Genomic DNA, 15353 nt, shown 5'->3' with positions numbered 1-15353 from the left:
AGATGAATATCTTGGTATATGAATAATATGATGATATTGGCATATTGTATAAATGCATAAATAAATGTTTGATCATGGAATGATATGAAATTGGTATAAATTGAGTGATTAATGATTAAATAAGTTAATTCAAGTTATATATGATGAAATGTTGGTAAGGTTGTTTTGGACTTGAAATAGGTATGTTACATATGCAAATTGATGCTTGAAAATTCCATGTCACTTGGGAACATGAATTGGTTGATTTATTATGGGCATATAAGTATGTTTTAGCTTAATTTACATTGTTAATGCATTATACATATATCTTTAATAAAAAAATATACCATTCATCCCTATTGCTCAGGGTATGATTTGTTTTCTCTATACGCGGGTTCAAGTGTTTCTCGAAGCCTTGGACTTGAAGTCAGCATCCAGACTATTGTTTCCAACCCAAAAAAAATTTTAAAAAGTCATTCAAATTGGTCTTTGGGCATGTACCTAAGGAATTTTGGCTAAATGTCTCAAAGGTTTATGTTGTATATAATATAATCTTTTGCTAATGACTTGAAATGATGTTTGGTTAGTTTAGGGTATGTAGGATTGAAGTTGGTTAAAATGACTAATAATTTTAGTATTTTATTACTTGAATTATTGATAGGTTATGAGTTGGTTTCCTGCAAATGTATACATAAAATTTTAGGTCTTTTTACCTTCAGCAGGCTAATATTGATAGAAACAGATTGCTACATCACGATGGTGAACCCTTGGCATAGCGATGAGGAAGAGAAGAGGATTCTCATAGCGGCATTGTTGCTTTGAGGTCATGAAGAGCCTTAACAGAGAGTCACATCGCGACAAGAAAACCCTAAAAATTTTGTATTCTTTACATTTTGGTCCATATCGATCTCGGTTTAGCAAACAACCTTTCCTAAGCTTATATAAGACTTAGAAATTCTTATATATTGTATAATAAGCATGATTTACTTGTAATTGAATGTATATTGATTGTTGAATTGAAAGTTATAAATTGCAGTTACTCTAGCAACGAATGAGGCACATTGTAGCTCAGACCCACTGATCGGATCGGGTACTTCTCCAAATTTCTATAGTTCCAGGGGCTTGTATTGGTACTTCTCCAAAGGTACCAGTACATCTCCTAGGAGAACTACTTGCACTTCTCCAAAGGTACCTATACTTCTCCCTCAGTTTGCCCATTATACTATTGTAGTCATTTTGGGCCTTTCGAGGCTTTATTTAGTCTCGAATACCTTCAAACACCTACAAATCGATTCTCAATTTTTTCAACCTGATTTTAAAGTTCTAAAAATTGAATTTATCTATTTTCTATGATTTTATAAAAATATTTTAAAGTTTAATTTCTCAAATAAATCAAAGATTTTTTGTCACAAAAATGCCCCGATAACACCTCACATTTGTACATGTAACAGGCTAATTTTGGGGCTAGTCGAAAAAGTGGTTTCGAAACCACTAACCTAAGGTCGAGGAAATTATTTTAAATATTATTTTATGTATTGTAACAAGATTAGATAAGTGCATGAAAATTTTGATGAATTAATTTTAGCGATTGCTTGCTTAATTACGAAAAAAGACTAAATCGCATTAATTGCAAAAGTCCTATTTTGTTAGATAAATGTGACAATTAGCTAAAGAACCTAAATTGAGGGCCTTTAAAGAGCAATTGGACCCCTAATGCTTAGGCTAGCAAGCCATAGGAGACAAAATAAAGAGAAATGGTCAAAATTAGGTGGGTTGGTGACCAATTTTGACTAGAATAAGAATAAAATAAAGAGAAAAAGACATCATCTTTTCTTCTTCTTCATCACCGAAAAATGCAGCCATTAGAGGGTTTTTAAGCTTTAAAATTTTCAGCCACTTAGTCTCTCTACAAGTGATTTTAATGAGTTTTCTTAATGATTTTTACATTTTTGAGACCCTTGTGTCATGAGCTTTCTAATGAGAGGGCTATTTTGCAAAATGGTTGAAAGTCTAGGGGTTTTCCATGAGAGCATTTAGGTTGTTTTCTGAATTTTTGTGGAAGAATATCAGTTTTAGATGAGTAATAAACAACTTTTGTGAAGGGATTTCTCATGAAAACCCTAATAGGGACTATTTTGCATAAGTTGTAAAATAGATGATAAATGTGTGAAACAGAGGAAATTTTGGATTGCTATAAGAGTAAAAAGGGTTTGGCTAGGCTTATAATAGGGAAAAATTCGATAAAAAAATCAACTTTCGAGCATAGAAGTAAAATGGTCATTTTGTGAAAGTCTAAGGGCAAAATAGTCATTTTGCCCAATTATGATATTTTGAGTGTCTAAATTGATGTGTTGATGAAATAAATGAATTTTATTAATTTAGATCAAGAGAACCATGATTCGGGTCTTGATCGGGGTAAGAACAAAGTTTACGAGGATTAAGCTCGTCTTCATCATTTTGTATCGAGGTAAGTACATATGTGAATAATGTGTTATTGAAGCTTACTTTGGAATATTTTGATAATATACATGTGTAATTGGTTCATTTTTGTTATGTATCTAAATTCTATTTGTTGCCATGAATGTATAAATGACATGTTATGTGAGTAAAGTACATTGTGAGCAAGTACGATGCTATCCGGCTAGTTATGAAATCCCGTTGGACCTTAGACATAACATAGGATACAAAGGGGATTGTTATAAAAATTATGTGGTCTGAACTCATGAGTTGATTCTGAGTTCATGAAATGAATGTTATAAGTAACATGGGTCCGGGTACTGGCTTTGTGTACAGACCCGTGAGTGGCTCAATGAGCGAACGTTACATGATAGCTATGGGGTTCGGGTCCTAACCTGATAAAAAGGCCCGTGAGTAGCTCAAATATGAGCATTTCATAGCACGAGGTAGCCCTAATTTCTTATATGGTAATTAGATGCAAATTCCCCGCGTATCCATATATATTCCGAGAGTTCAATGGGTAACATTGAAGATTTAATTGGTGAAAACTTGATGAGGCATGTATACTGAACTTATGGATAGTACCTGAGTAAGGGACAAGACACACTAAGTATACATGAATCAAAGGAAGAGTAAGATAGAGATGTTAAAGGATTTATATCTTTTAAGCATGACAAGTTACCGTTTGACGAATATGATTTTCTTTTAATTACACTTTATTTGCATATATGTACTTACTAAGTTCCCACGCTTACCCTCATTTCTTTTCTTTCCTTATAGTGCTGCCAAGCTAGCATCATGGATCTAGTGACATCTTAAAGCTTCGATCACACTATCACTTAAGACATTGGTATAGCTAGTTTAATTGTTTTGTTTTCTGGCATGTATAGGGACTTTAGTCTTTTCTTTATTATTTTGTTAGTTAGCCATAATGTGTTGGCTCATATGATAAAAATTTTGTATAAACCATGAATGTTGGCTAACACCAATTATTATTCAATGCAATGTTGCAAATTTCTAATGGTTGTGGCTGTTTTGGTTATGCATGTTATGTTCGTATTGATCTTGGTTGATCTTGTGTAGATAAGGGCATATAAGGGTGGCAAAGAGGCTTGGTAAGTAGCCTTATTTTGTCCACACGGGTAGATACACGGGCGTGTGTCTAAGCCATTTGTGACACACGGTCAACCCTATAGGTGTGTTGTTCAGTCGTGTGTCCCCTGCACGTAAAAAATTCAAGCCAGTATGCATGGTAGTAAATGTACGGGCAGAGACACGACCGTGTGTCTCAGCGTGTGAAGGGCACGGCCTAGCACACGGGCATGTGCCTTGGCCGTGTGGCCCTTAAGGATTGCTGACGTCAGAAATAGAATCTCCAAGTTTTTGTACACGGGCTAAGACACGGGCGTGTCATGGCCGTGTGAAGGACACGATTCATGGACACAGGCGTGTGTCAGGCCGTGTGAAAACCCCTGTAGGTTTGAATTAGAAAATAAATCCACTCGGGTAAAGGACACGGGCATGTCCCAATGTGCTTAGGTTGTGTGAGCCACACGGCCCATCAGCACGACCATGCCTAAATGGTCACACGGGTGTGTTGTCCCTCTCACATGGGCGTGTGCAGAACCCAGACTGATTCTAAATGGGTTCCAATGGATGTTTTGAGCCTCGTAGACTCTTATTAAGGAGTTTCTAATAAAAATTGAAAAAGGTTTTAATTTGACCATGTTTTGGTGATATGAAAACGTTTGTATGCATGAGTTCAAGTTAGGTAATGCCTCATATTTCGTCCCGGCGTAGGGCACGGGTGTGAGGTGTTACATACCATATATCAAAAAAGGTGGGGACCGTTACACTTCTAATCTGAGTAACTTGACCCATGTAGTGGTGGTGGTTGTGCTGTTGATCCACCTTTTTTCATTGCCTTCATAATAACTTGTCAAACATAATATTGTAACCAATTGAATTTGGTGTTTGCTTTAACATCAAATGAAGGTAAAGTATGGAAATATGTTATGGTAATAATAGTGGTCACAATAGTTGGAACAACAAAGACAAAACTTTCACAGCAAGATTATTAGTGCGATTCAAACTTATCCTATGTTCGTAGGGCGTTACTCAAAGAATCAAGTTATTTTGATAAGCTTCATACAAAGAATAATGATTTAAGCCTAAACCTAATAGTCAACCTTCCCTTTATATATCAAAGTGTAATTCTCTCAATTCATTATTCTAATCACCAAAACACAAACTTAGTCATTCAAAACAATCACTCACAAAAAGAGTCCCTAACATGAACATAGGAGTTTAACATTATTTTCTCTCAAGCACATAAGTTGCCAAAACGATTCAATTAAATAGGTAACTAAATAGTTGATAAGCATTCTATGAAAATTATCTTTAGCTTCGAAATATCCACCAAACCTTTATCTTGATTCGCATAATCTTTGTATTCTTGAGAACTATTTTGTCGCCTATTCACTTAATTTGTAAAAGATAGTCACTTTAAATCCTATTTAAATATTTGACAACTATATGTTTTTATAGTAAAATAACCAAGTAATAAACCAATGTTGTGGTTGTGGTGCAAGTCAAGCCACAACCTCTTCAAAATCCTGGTTATCAAAAAACAGTTTAGGCAGAGTAAGAATAGGGTTTGTGCCTCTAATCCACTTATTTTACATATGTCCTATGCTATCTAAATGTTTGACGACTGGTCATGGAGACTCATTCCATTGGAATAATATAACAATAAGATGATTCGGATCTAATATTCAAATATAAGTGCAAGCTCGTACAATATTAATATTTTCAATTTTATAAGACAACTTGGGTTGAGCAAATACGTTGGCCTTTCTGCCATTATATGTTGGGGGTCATATTGAAACTCAAATATATAAAATATGCAGAACAAGAAATTTGTAGAGTTTGAATTTAAAACAACGCCGGGAACAACAAACAAAACATAGATGGGGTCAGGTGAAAAAAAAGGCATCACGAGACAGTCCAATGGCAATGAATAATCATTAAAGAAGCGGCAAAAGTCATAAAGAGAAGGAAAAGTTGTTCTTGTTTATCCCTAATGATTTTGTTTAATAAATGTGGCAACTAATTAATTACATGTTTTTTTTTTATTGTTTCCAAACCTGTTAGGTGATATAATGTATGTATTACAAAGAAAGCTGTCAATCTCAAACCTCGTAATTTTCAAGCATGGCGTTGGGGTATGTAACTACTGTCTGTCTCTTATATCATTATTGGCCGTCCTAACGAGTAATCAACCCTTGTTACCTATCAGATTCCTTTCACTAACCTTCTTCAAAATTTAGATTTCCAAAATCATCCTCTAGTTTTCCTATAATTTCATCTTTTACACATTTAAAATTTAATCTTTCGATTTAATAATACCGATAAAGGATTTTCGTTAAATTGAATTATATGACCCTTTTTCTTTTGAAAGAAATGCATATGTGGCCAATTTAAAATAGTGTTGAAGCCCTATAATTAAAAAACATATATCAATTTTCACTTTAAAAAATGTTGAAAATCCTTACAAACCCATATTTAGAATTTGAAACCTTACAAACCCATATTCAAATAGTTTTTATTTACTTATTTGGCCTTCAATTATTAAATCAAATTAGTAAAAGGACTGAATTCATAAGATTAAAGAAAAGAAAGACTAAATTTCAAATATGTAAAAAATACAAGGAGTGAAAGGTCAATTTCACATAACAGGAACAAAGTATAAGGTCAATATATAAATTAAAAATTGCCAGGCTAGAAATTGGGCAGTCCTTCCTGGCCCCCATTTCTCATTTTCTATCATAGAATTCGACACAGTACTCTGCTAGCCCTAAAAATCGACCTTAAATTTAAAGTTTTAAACCCTTGGAAGGAAGAAAAACCTCAGATCTCCCAAGTTTGTGTCCCAATCTTGGAAAATCATCCCAACAATGTCTCCATCTCCGAAAATTCTGACATCCATATCTTTATTCGGTACTCTGCTTCTTCTCCCTCTCTTAGTCGCCTCTTCCTTACATGATCTCCTTCAGAGTCAAGGCTTGCCTGTTGGTCTTTTCCCAGACAATGTTAAATCCTATAAATTTGACCCTGATGATGGTCGCCTTGAAGTGCACCTGGAAACCCCATGCATGGCCAAGTTTGATGGGAGGGTACACTTTGACCGTGTGATCACAGCTAATCTTAGCTATGGTGGACTTGTGGGACTTGAAGGCCTCTCTCAGGAAGAGCTGTTTGTGTGGTTTAATGTTAAAGGTATCACTGTTAATGATCCTTCTTCTGGCCTTATTCTGTTTGATATCGGGGTTGCCCATAAACAACTTTCCCTTTCCCTCTTTGAAGATCCTCCTGTTTGCAAGCGTCAAGGTAATCTTTCTTCTCCTACTAATTGAGTTGGATCTTGGATTTGTTTACAATTATTGGTTTCTTTGGTTATGCTAATTTCCTCTGTTTTGGGCAGAGGATGGTATTAGAAATAGTCTAGATCTTTCAAGTTTTCTATTTCTTTTTCTTAGAATTGTGTTGTTAAATCATCTGAAAATGGGTCTTAAAATGCAGGAGTTCTGGCGGAAATTCTTGGAAGGAAGAAGATGGGATTTCAAGTTCAGAGATGATTTGTTCCATTGCTTCATTTTCAAGAGAGATTTTGTTTTTCTTTTTTCTTTTTTTTTTTCTTTCCAAAACAAGATGGGGAAAATGAGTTTGTATTGTAGATGGTATATGTGGAGATGAATGTAAAGATGGGAAATGGAAGATAAGATTTTGCAATCAAGTGACAAATTTTGGGAGTTCATAAACCTGTTAATGGAATGATCGTCTCTTTCACCTAGCTTCTTCATACTCAACAAACTTAAAAGTTGTTTTCTTAAATTTCGAAGCCAAGAATTATAGAATTTGTTTAGCTATTCTAAAGGGTATTTCCATCATTTTGTTCATGGTATTAGTTAACAGCACTTGACATAAAATAGAAAATGTTGTTTTCTTTTTGAGTTTGTTTAGATTTTGTATTAAAGTCATTCATAGATTGGGGCTCAAGTTTTATGTCATCCATCCCTATGTTACTATGAGGAAAACAACTGGTTTTTATTTAAGAAATAAGCAAGAGCTGCCTTTGGAACAAGGAATTAGGTATGGGCCCTCTTAGCTAACATTGTGACTTAAATGTAGCAAGCAATTGCCAACACAACAGCCATGACATAATCCTCCATATATAGAAGGAAGCTTGGAAGGTATCTTGACTGTCAGGATATTTTTTTACAACTGGTAGCTTGTGGTTTGAAACTTAGAAATTGTTCCATTTGTTTTTTTTTCTTTTTTGAAGATTCATTTATTTGAATGTTGATGAAATGAATTTTGTGTAATCATAAATTTTAAGATTGTGGATGATAAAAACTTGTTGCTAATTGATTTAATTGAATTTTACGGTTAGAGGTGTTAAAATTTCGATTAAAACTAAACAAATCGATCTAATCGATCTAATTCGATTAATCGGTGGCTTAACCAATATAATTCGGTCGGAGGTTGGTTAATGATTTTTTGAAAGTTCGATTATCAGTTAATTCAGTTCGAAATCGGGTAATTAACTGAATTAACCAAATTAACTGAACTTAATAATTGATTATACAAATTATATGTAGTTTAATTCAGTTAATTTGAATATTTCGGTCAAATGAACATTATCATTTTTTTATATATGTTTTATACTTGTTTTAACAAAAAAAAAACATATAAATTTTGGTTAATTTGGTTAACCGACCGAATTAACCGAACTATTTTAGTTCGGTTAATTTTTTTTAAAAAAATCGGTTCGGTTAACTGTTAAAAGATTAAAAAGTTTGGTTAATTTAGTTAATACTAGTTCAGTTCAGTTAACCGTTTGAACCCTTCCTACCGTATTACTTTTTAGAAAGGATGGTTTCTAACTAGAATCGTTCATGGGTCGAGTTATTTGCTCCAAGTCCAAAAGATTATTCGAAATTTAGGAAGGTTTAAATAAAAATATTAAGCCTAAAAAATGAGTTTTGACAATAAAAATTTTAGGTCCATTTAAAAAATTGACCAAGCTCTTAAGCATTCGAGGCTCGAGTCCTGATCCATTTTCTTAAAGTTTACAATGTTGTATATTTTTTTTATTTTTATATATAATAGTACTATAATGTAAACATTAAAAAAGCTTAAGATGAATATATATAAAATTTTAAATAAATAAAAATATATATAATTATTAAATATTAAATTAAAAATTATATAAATTTTAAATTTTAAATTTTAAATAAATAAAAATAATATGGGTAGGGTTAGTTATTTACAAATAAGTGCGGGCTTGGGCAAATAACCAACTCCCAAGTAGCTTCACACTTGGTTAACGAGGGATCGAACCCCCGTTCTTGGATAAACATACGTTCATCCATTTCTAAGTAATATTGCACCATTGATTCGCTGTGGAAGCGGCCGGCATAGCTTTCCATCGATGCCTCGTTGGTGCATTGTGCTTTTCGTGGTACCATTGAACAATTTTAATTAAAAGATCTAAAGAGCTAATTACTCAAACACCACTTATAACATAGAACAAGACTAGAACAATTAACCTTGTTACGTAATGATCTTGCACGTATCGGGACGTTCGTCGATCCTAATGGGATGCTTCAAACTTTCAAAAAAGAGGAAAAGAACAAAAAGAGATAAAGAAATAACAAAGAAAGAGAAGATAGATAGAAGAATCGAAGTTGAAGTCTTAAAAATTTGACGAAAGATGAAGAGAGGTGTGGCAGTTGTAATAGGTTTTTTAGGTTTCCAAAATATGCTTAAGAAAAGTGATTGGGGCTAACAAGAAGTGAGGTATTTAAAAGAGATGACGGCTACGCAGAGAACGGGCTGAAAAAAGTTGCAAAACCCGATATCATGTCACGATACAACCCCCGTATGTCGCAACACAACTTGTGTCGAAGTTCTATGTCGCAACACAAAGGAACCTGTATCGTGACACGCATTAGAAGGTTCAAAATTCATCTTTTCGGGTCATATTGGACTCCTCAATTTATGTATAATCACTTCAAATCACTCCTAAGGCTTTTCAAAATAATAACCTCTCCAAGCTCAGTAACCATTGTAAATAAAATACATAATTATAGACTCAAAATCAAATAGAAAACGAACAAATGAAAAATAAAGAAAATTAAAATTAAAACAAATTAAAATAGAAGCCTTTTTTAGAACCGGGATGATCCGTGTAACACCCCTAACCCATATCCATCGCCAGAACAGAGTTACGGAGCATTACTAAAATTTACAGATCAAATACAGTTATTTCATATCATTTAACATCCATACCAGAAATCAATCATACTCAACCATTTTGACCCTTACATAAGCCCTCGAGGCCCAAAATATGCATTAGAAATAAGTCGGGACTAAACTGGGTGCTCAGAGAATTTTTCGTGAAATTTCAAAATTTTCACTAGGTGCAGGGAAGCCACGCCCGTGTGGGCATTCGAAGTAGGGCACATGGTCGTATCCCAGCCAGTGTTCGTGCCTGTGTAATTCTCTGACTTGGATCACATAGCCAAGCCACATGCCCGTGTGCTAGGCCGTATGAATAATTTTGAGCATTCTATTTCTAAATTTTTAAGATGCAGGAGACACATGGCCAATCCACACGCCCATGTACTAGGCCGTGTGTCACACACGGTTGAGACATATGCCTGTGTCTCTACCCGTGTGGACAAAAATAGGCTATTTTCCAAGCCATATTTCTCACCCAAGTTGTCTTCCACTTACATCAACACTTTGATACATTCACAAGGCAATATCAATCATTCAAATCAAGCCAAAATCAAGTCTTAGACAAGTCATTTTATCACATACACCTTAGCATTCACATTTACCATAATGATCAAAACACATATTTTCTTACTTATACCAAACATACTATTTCAATCTTTTCAACTGCATGCTTATAAACTACATATTATTCAACCACACCAAACACATATCAAGCATAATAAAATCACACACATATATATTTACATCAAAATATATTCAACATAAGCAAAACCATTGGAAAATCACAACCAAACACATTCATGCCATCATTTGGCCAAACTTAGCTTATACATGCCATCATACCCAAAAGAAATATTTCTTTTTATACTAAAACGAACCGAAGGATAGTGTGATGTTGCTCCGACCGGCTTCCAACCTTTACAAGCTTTTGATTTACTATAAAACAGAGAAAATAAAACAGAGTAAGCATTTAATGCTTAGTAAGTTAGTATAACAAGAAATTAACTTACCATTCATTTTCATTAAAATAAACATACAAAATGCATTCATGCAATTAGGCTAATAGCCTAAACACGCCACTTCACCAAACATGTTAGTCAATCATTTGACATGAATATCAAGAATTGCTTATGAACTCATCAATATCAAATTTCCTTGCATTTCGTGTATATACAGGTAACGGTTCATTTTAATTCATTTTTTTCGTAAAGGATTTTGCCCGTTAAATCATTTAAAATATCGATGGATATCCAGGTAGTACACACAAAGTGTACAAATCTGAAATCCATTAATTCATATTCAGGATGCTTATACGAGCATATAAACGGGAAGCTCTTTTGAGCCATATAACAAGAAGCTCATATGAGCCATGTAACGAGAAGCTCATAATAACCGTAATCGGGAAACTCATGTGAGCCAATATCGAAAAGGTTCAAGCGAGTTATTATTGGGAAACTCTAGAGAGCCATTAATGAGAAGCTCACAAAATCGAGACAGGTGACTTAGATTAGGGAGTGACACCCTTAGTAAAATATCGAGACAGGTGTGACCGAGAGGATATTCTGTCGAGTATAACTTGTGTCAAATGGTGAGACTGAAAGGGTATTCAGTATGTGTAGGAAGAGACCGAAAGAGTGACTTAGATGGCAATCCTTAGCTAAGGGCAATAAATAACTCAGTTGAAGGTAATTAGTGATTTAATTGATAATTAGGGATTTAAACGATAATAGGCCCAGAGCTCGCATCATTGACACTAGAAATAAGAAATTCAATTAGGTTAATTAATTTAATGAGTTTAATTAATACTTTAAATTGGATTCACACTACTAATTTGTAACTTGATTAGATTAGTAATTATTTTTTGTAATTAATTTAATAATAATTTCTCCAATCTGCAATCCCTTGGGTACAATCCTCAGAATATTTATTAGTGTTCCATTGTAACACTAAACTATATTATAATCTGACTTGTTTGCTTACATATACCGCACTTAATTATATATGTATATTATTTGCACGATTTTGCTCTAAACGTTTGCACCGTTGAAGTGGTCAAGTTGTTGGTGTCATTATCGGGGATTGCGAAAGTGAAAATCCAAGAAGAAGGGACGACGACGCAAGCCCATCAACAACACCTACACAATCACCAGGCCTAACAGTTCAATCGATGACACCCACATCACAGCCTTTTTAGATTATGCCAGGTGGTTATCCTATCCCTTATATGTTTCCTTTTCCTAGTCCTATGACAGGTTGGAATCCATGGCTGGTTCATCTCCGTTCCCGATTATTCTGAGTCAACCTCGGATCTATAGGTCACCGTCACATGAGGGATCGCACGAGGCACCATCGGGGAGCTCTTCTTTCTACCAATCTCTATCACTTTACGGGATTCAAGCACCTCTGCCATGGATGATGCAAACACCGCCATAGTCATTATTCTATCAAGGTGGGTCACCCTCCCAACACCCACAACCAAATCCACTACCAGAAGAACCACAACCCCACCGGAAGTTGATCGAATGAGGAATCCAACACGGACCCGTCGACAACCCCTATGTGGCATTGATTCCGACCGTCACAGATATTGATTTTTTTTAATATATTTGTACAAAAAATTTTATATTGTTTCATTTAATAAAAATAAAATTTCTTTTGAATAAGATAATTGTAATACAACATAGTTTTATTTAATAAAATATAAATAATACAACATAGTTTTTTACGACAACTATCAACTATTTTGATTTAGACATGATTTACTTGTATGGCCCTGAGTTTCTACACCATCTGCACAACTTCTGATGATTGGTTATTTCTCAGATATCTATATTGGTACGTATTCTAGTTGAACAAAGTCGACTCTTTGGTTTGTGATGCAATTCCCTATTCAGTAATAACTTAAACGGAGCAAGCGATACAGGCGGCCACTTACGTTCATCTGGGATAGGTGGGAATACGTGTCTCCACACGTTGTAAATGGTTTCTAGTTTGTACACTCTGTCGACATAGCTCATGAGGTCTAGACGGAGATTCTGGCAAGCTGCAATTATATGAGCGCAAGGATAACGAAGTGCGTTAAACCTCCCACAGTCGCAAGTCTTATTTCTCAAGTGTATATGATATTGCCCGCCAATAATACATTCGTGCGGTCTATCAAACTCCGTCGCACGAAACCATAGATTGTCTTGATCGTGATAGACTGTGTGCATGGTGTTCGCCCATGCCTTTGCCTTGTTAATTTCTTGCAATACCTTTGCGCACCATACACGACCTCTTTGCATTTGGCCTTTATAACTCGCTGCTCTCTTCAGAAATAGTGCCACTAAACAAAAATATGTCTCTCAAACAACTGATGTTATCGACAAATGATGTGTTCCTTTTAGAACAGAATTTATGCATTCAGCTAGGTTTAAGGTCATATGACTATATCATAGACTGTCATCGTATGCTTGTGTCTACTGTTCGAAAGGTATGTTGCAGAGGTAGTCTGCGCCTTCTTCGTTAACTGAATGCAAAACCGCTAACATCTCATGAAAATGGTCATTACTTATCTCATACTCTGCCAATATAAGTTGATAGCGAAAATGACATACCACTTTTCCATTTAAAATAAATTCAATATTTCAAACGAAATTACATTAATAGATATTAAATACCCATATTGGTCACTTGCCGTTTTTCATTTGTAAATCGAAATTGCCCGTAGTAGTTGGATGCAACGTGCCTTAGGCAATACCGATAGTGTGTGCGATGCCACAGGCTTCCCTGTCGCTCAATTACGGCTAGTATTCTGGTGCCCCGATCTGATATGATGCAGATATTAGGTTGGAGGCAGACATGCCTCCTTAACCTAGAAAGAAAGAACTTCCAGTCATCAGCTGACTTCCCCAGTGTTATTGCAAACATAATTGGAAGGATTCTTCTACTGCCATTCTGTGTCACAGTTAGCAATAGTCAATGGGTATATCAACCGTACATAAAGGTACCATCAATTTGTACCAATGGCTTACAATATAGAAATGCGTTTCGACATTGCTTAAAGCTCTAAAATAGATGCTTAAATACTTGGTATCCACCGAGCAATCGGTTGTTGTAGTACGCAGGTTCCGTTTCAAGGTCTGTTACGCAACCTAAGACATATCTCTCTAGCACCTGACACCACTGCCACACTTCATTATATGAAGTGCCACCCACCATGAATATTTTCCAACACCTTCTGCTTAGCTATCCAAGCCTTGCGATAAAAAGGCGTACTTTAACTGGCTACGAATATTGGCAATTAAGACCGGCACTAAAGTTCTAGGATCGGCCTTCACCGTCAGTGGTATTAAGGTAGCTAACATATCTGAATTCATCTTGGGATGATCTTCTGAAACACCTGTCAACGAAATACGTTAAAAAATGCAACAGTACGTAATAACAGTACTATTGAAAAACTCTAAACAGTTAGTGATACTATACCGGCAACACATGTATGTGGATTTTTGTACTTTTTTATCTCCCACAAGCCTGTCTTTTTCCTCAACGAGACCATGATTTTCCATGAACATGTACCGTCTTGCACTGCACACTTGGCCTCAAACTTATTGAATTTGGATTTAACCACGTTATAGTTAACTCCGTTCGTGATGCTATGTTGTTTTAATGTACCAAGAAAACTATCTTTATTGGAAAAATCCTTACCAACTTCCAATTCACCTGAATCTAATAAGGAACTTGGATGGTCACGCCTTCTGTGTGGTAGATCTGGAAGCTCCGACACATCATCTTGAGATAGATCGACATTATGCATGTAGGTTGGAGGCGAGTACGCCCTAAATCGCAGATCTTCTTCTTCATTATCTGAACCCCCTTCAACATCTTCAGGTATGGTTGGAACAAGCTCTGGTTCAGAAAATAATGCAACTTCTGCACCATCGAGACCGGCCTCTCGAGGTGGATCCACATCAGACTCATTATCTGACCCATCATCATGTACAACGTAGAAGGTGGTCCCCTCGTCGGTGGACATCGTAGGGAGTATATCATCCCTCCTTATGGATGTTTCACAATGTCTCCAAACAGATGTGGATTGCCAACCACTAGAAGTTGATGTCATTCCCTAGTACATATTTCCAGCATCAAACATCGACCCACTGAGGTGCATGTCCCATCCACTAACGGAGTGTCGTACAGGGGTTGGATATTCCATGCTGCTACTAAACACAGACGCTTCCGTGTTTTGCCACCTACTAACGGAGTGTCGAACGGGGTTGTGTATTCCTCTCGACCAGCAGTAAATATTGAAGCTGCAAATGAATCATTTGACGATGAAAATTGTACATATAACTCAAGATAAAGTGATCCACTAGCGAGATGAGTCTGCACTATTGCCTCCAAGCTACGAGCGTCTTTGATGTCGAATGAGTCATATGTCACAGGATCAACTGAACCACAAAATCGATACTTAATAGACAAAAACTTTCATTGGTGTCGTTCTGAAGATTTTACGCCTAATTCTTTTACGAAGTTCTGTCAAATCTATGTTCTGGTTAAAAACCAGTCTCGTTGTGTTCTCTGATAGAAAAACAACACCGTTCTCGGTGTTACAGACCTCACCATCATAGTAA

The 15353-nt window shown here is 35.5% G+C and overlaps 1 protein-coding gene across 1 annotated transcript; it reads left to right on the top strand.

Annotated features, from left to right (window-relative positions):
- Window positions 1-6218: 6218 nt before the first annotated feature.
- Window positions 6219-7252, top strand: LOC107929822 (uncharacterized protein At5g01610). Its single transcript, XM_016861337.2, has 2 exons — window positions 6219-6825; window positions 7018-7252. The coding sequence occupies exons 1-2, from the start codon at window positions 6393-6395 to the stop codon at window positions 7071-7073; spliced, it is 489 nt and encodes a 162-aa protein (XP_016716826.1). The 5' UTR covers window positions 6219-6392; the 3' UTR covers window positions 7074-7252.
- The last annotated feature ends 8101 nt before the right edge of the window (window positions 7253-15353 follow it).

The sequence above is a fragment of the Gossypium hirsutum genome, chromosome A06 (assembly GCF_007990345.1).
Source record: "Gossypium hirsutum isolate 1008001.06 chromosome A06, Gossypium_hirsutum_v2.1, whole genome shotgun sequence".
Lineage (NCBI taxonomy): Eukaryota > Viridiplantae > Streptophyta > Magnoliopsida > Malvales > Malvaceae > Gossypium > Gossypium hirsutum.
The sequence above is the reverse complement of the archived record's forward strand: the minus strand, read 5'-3'. Positions and strand labels throughout refer to the sequence as shown.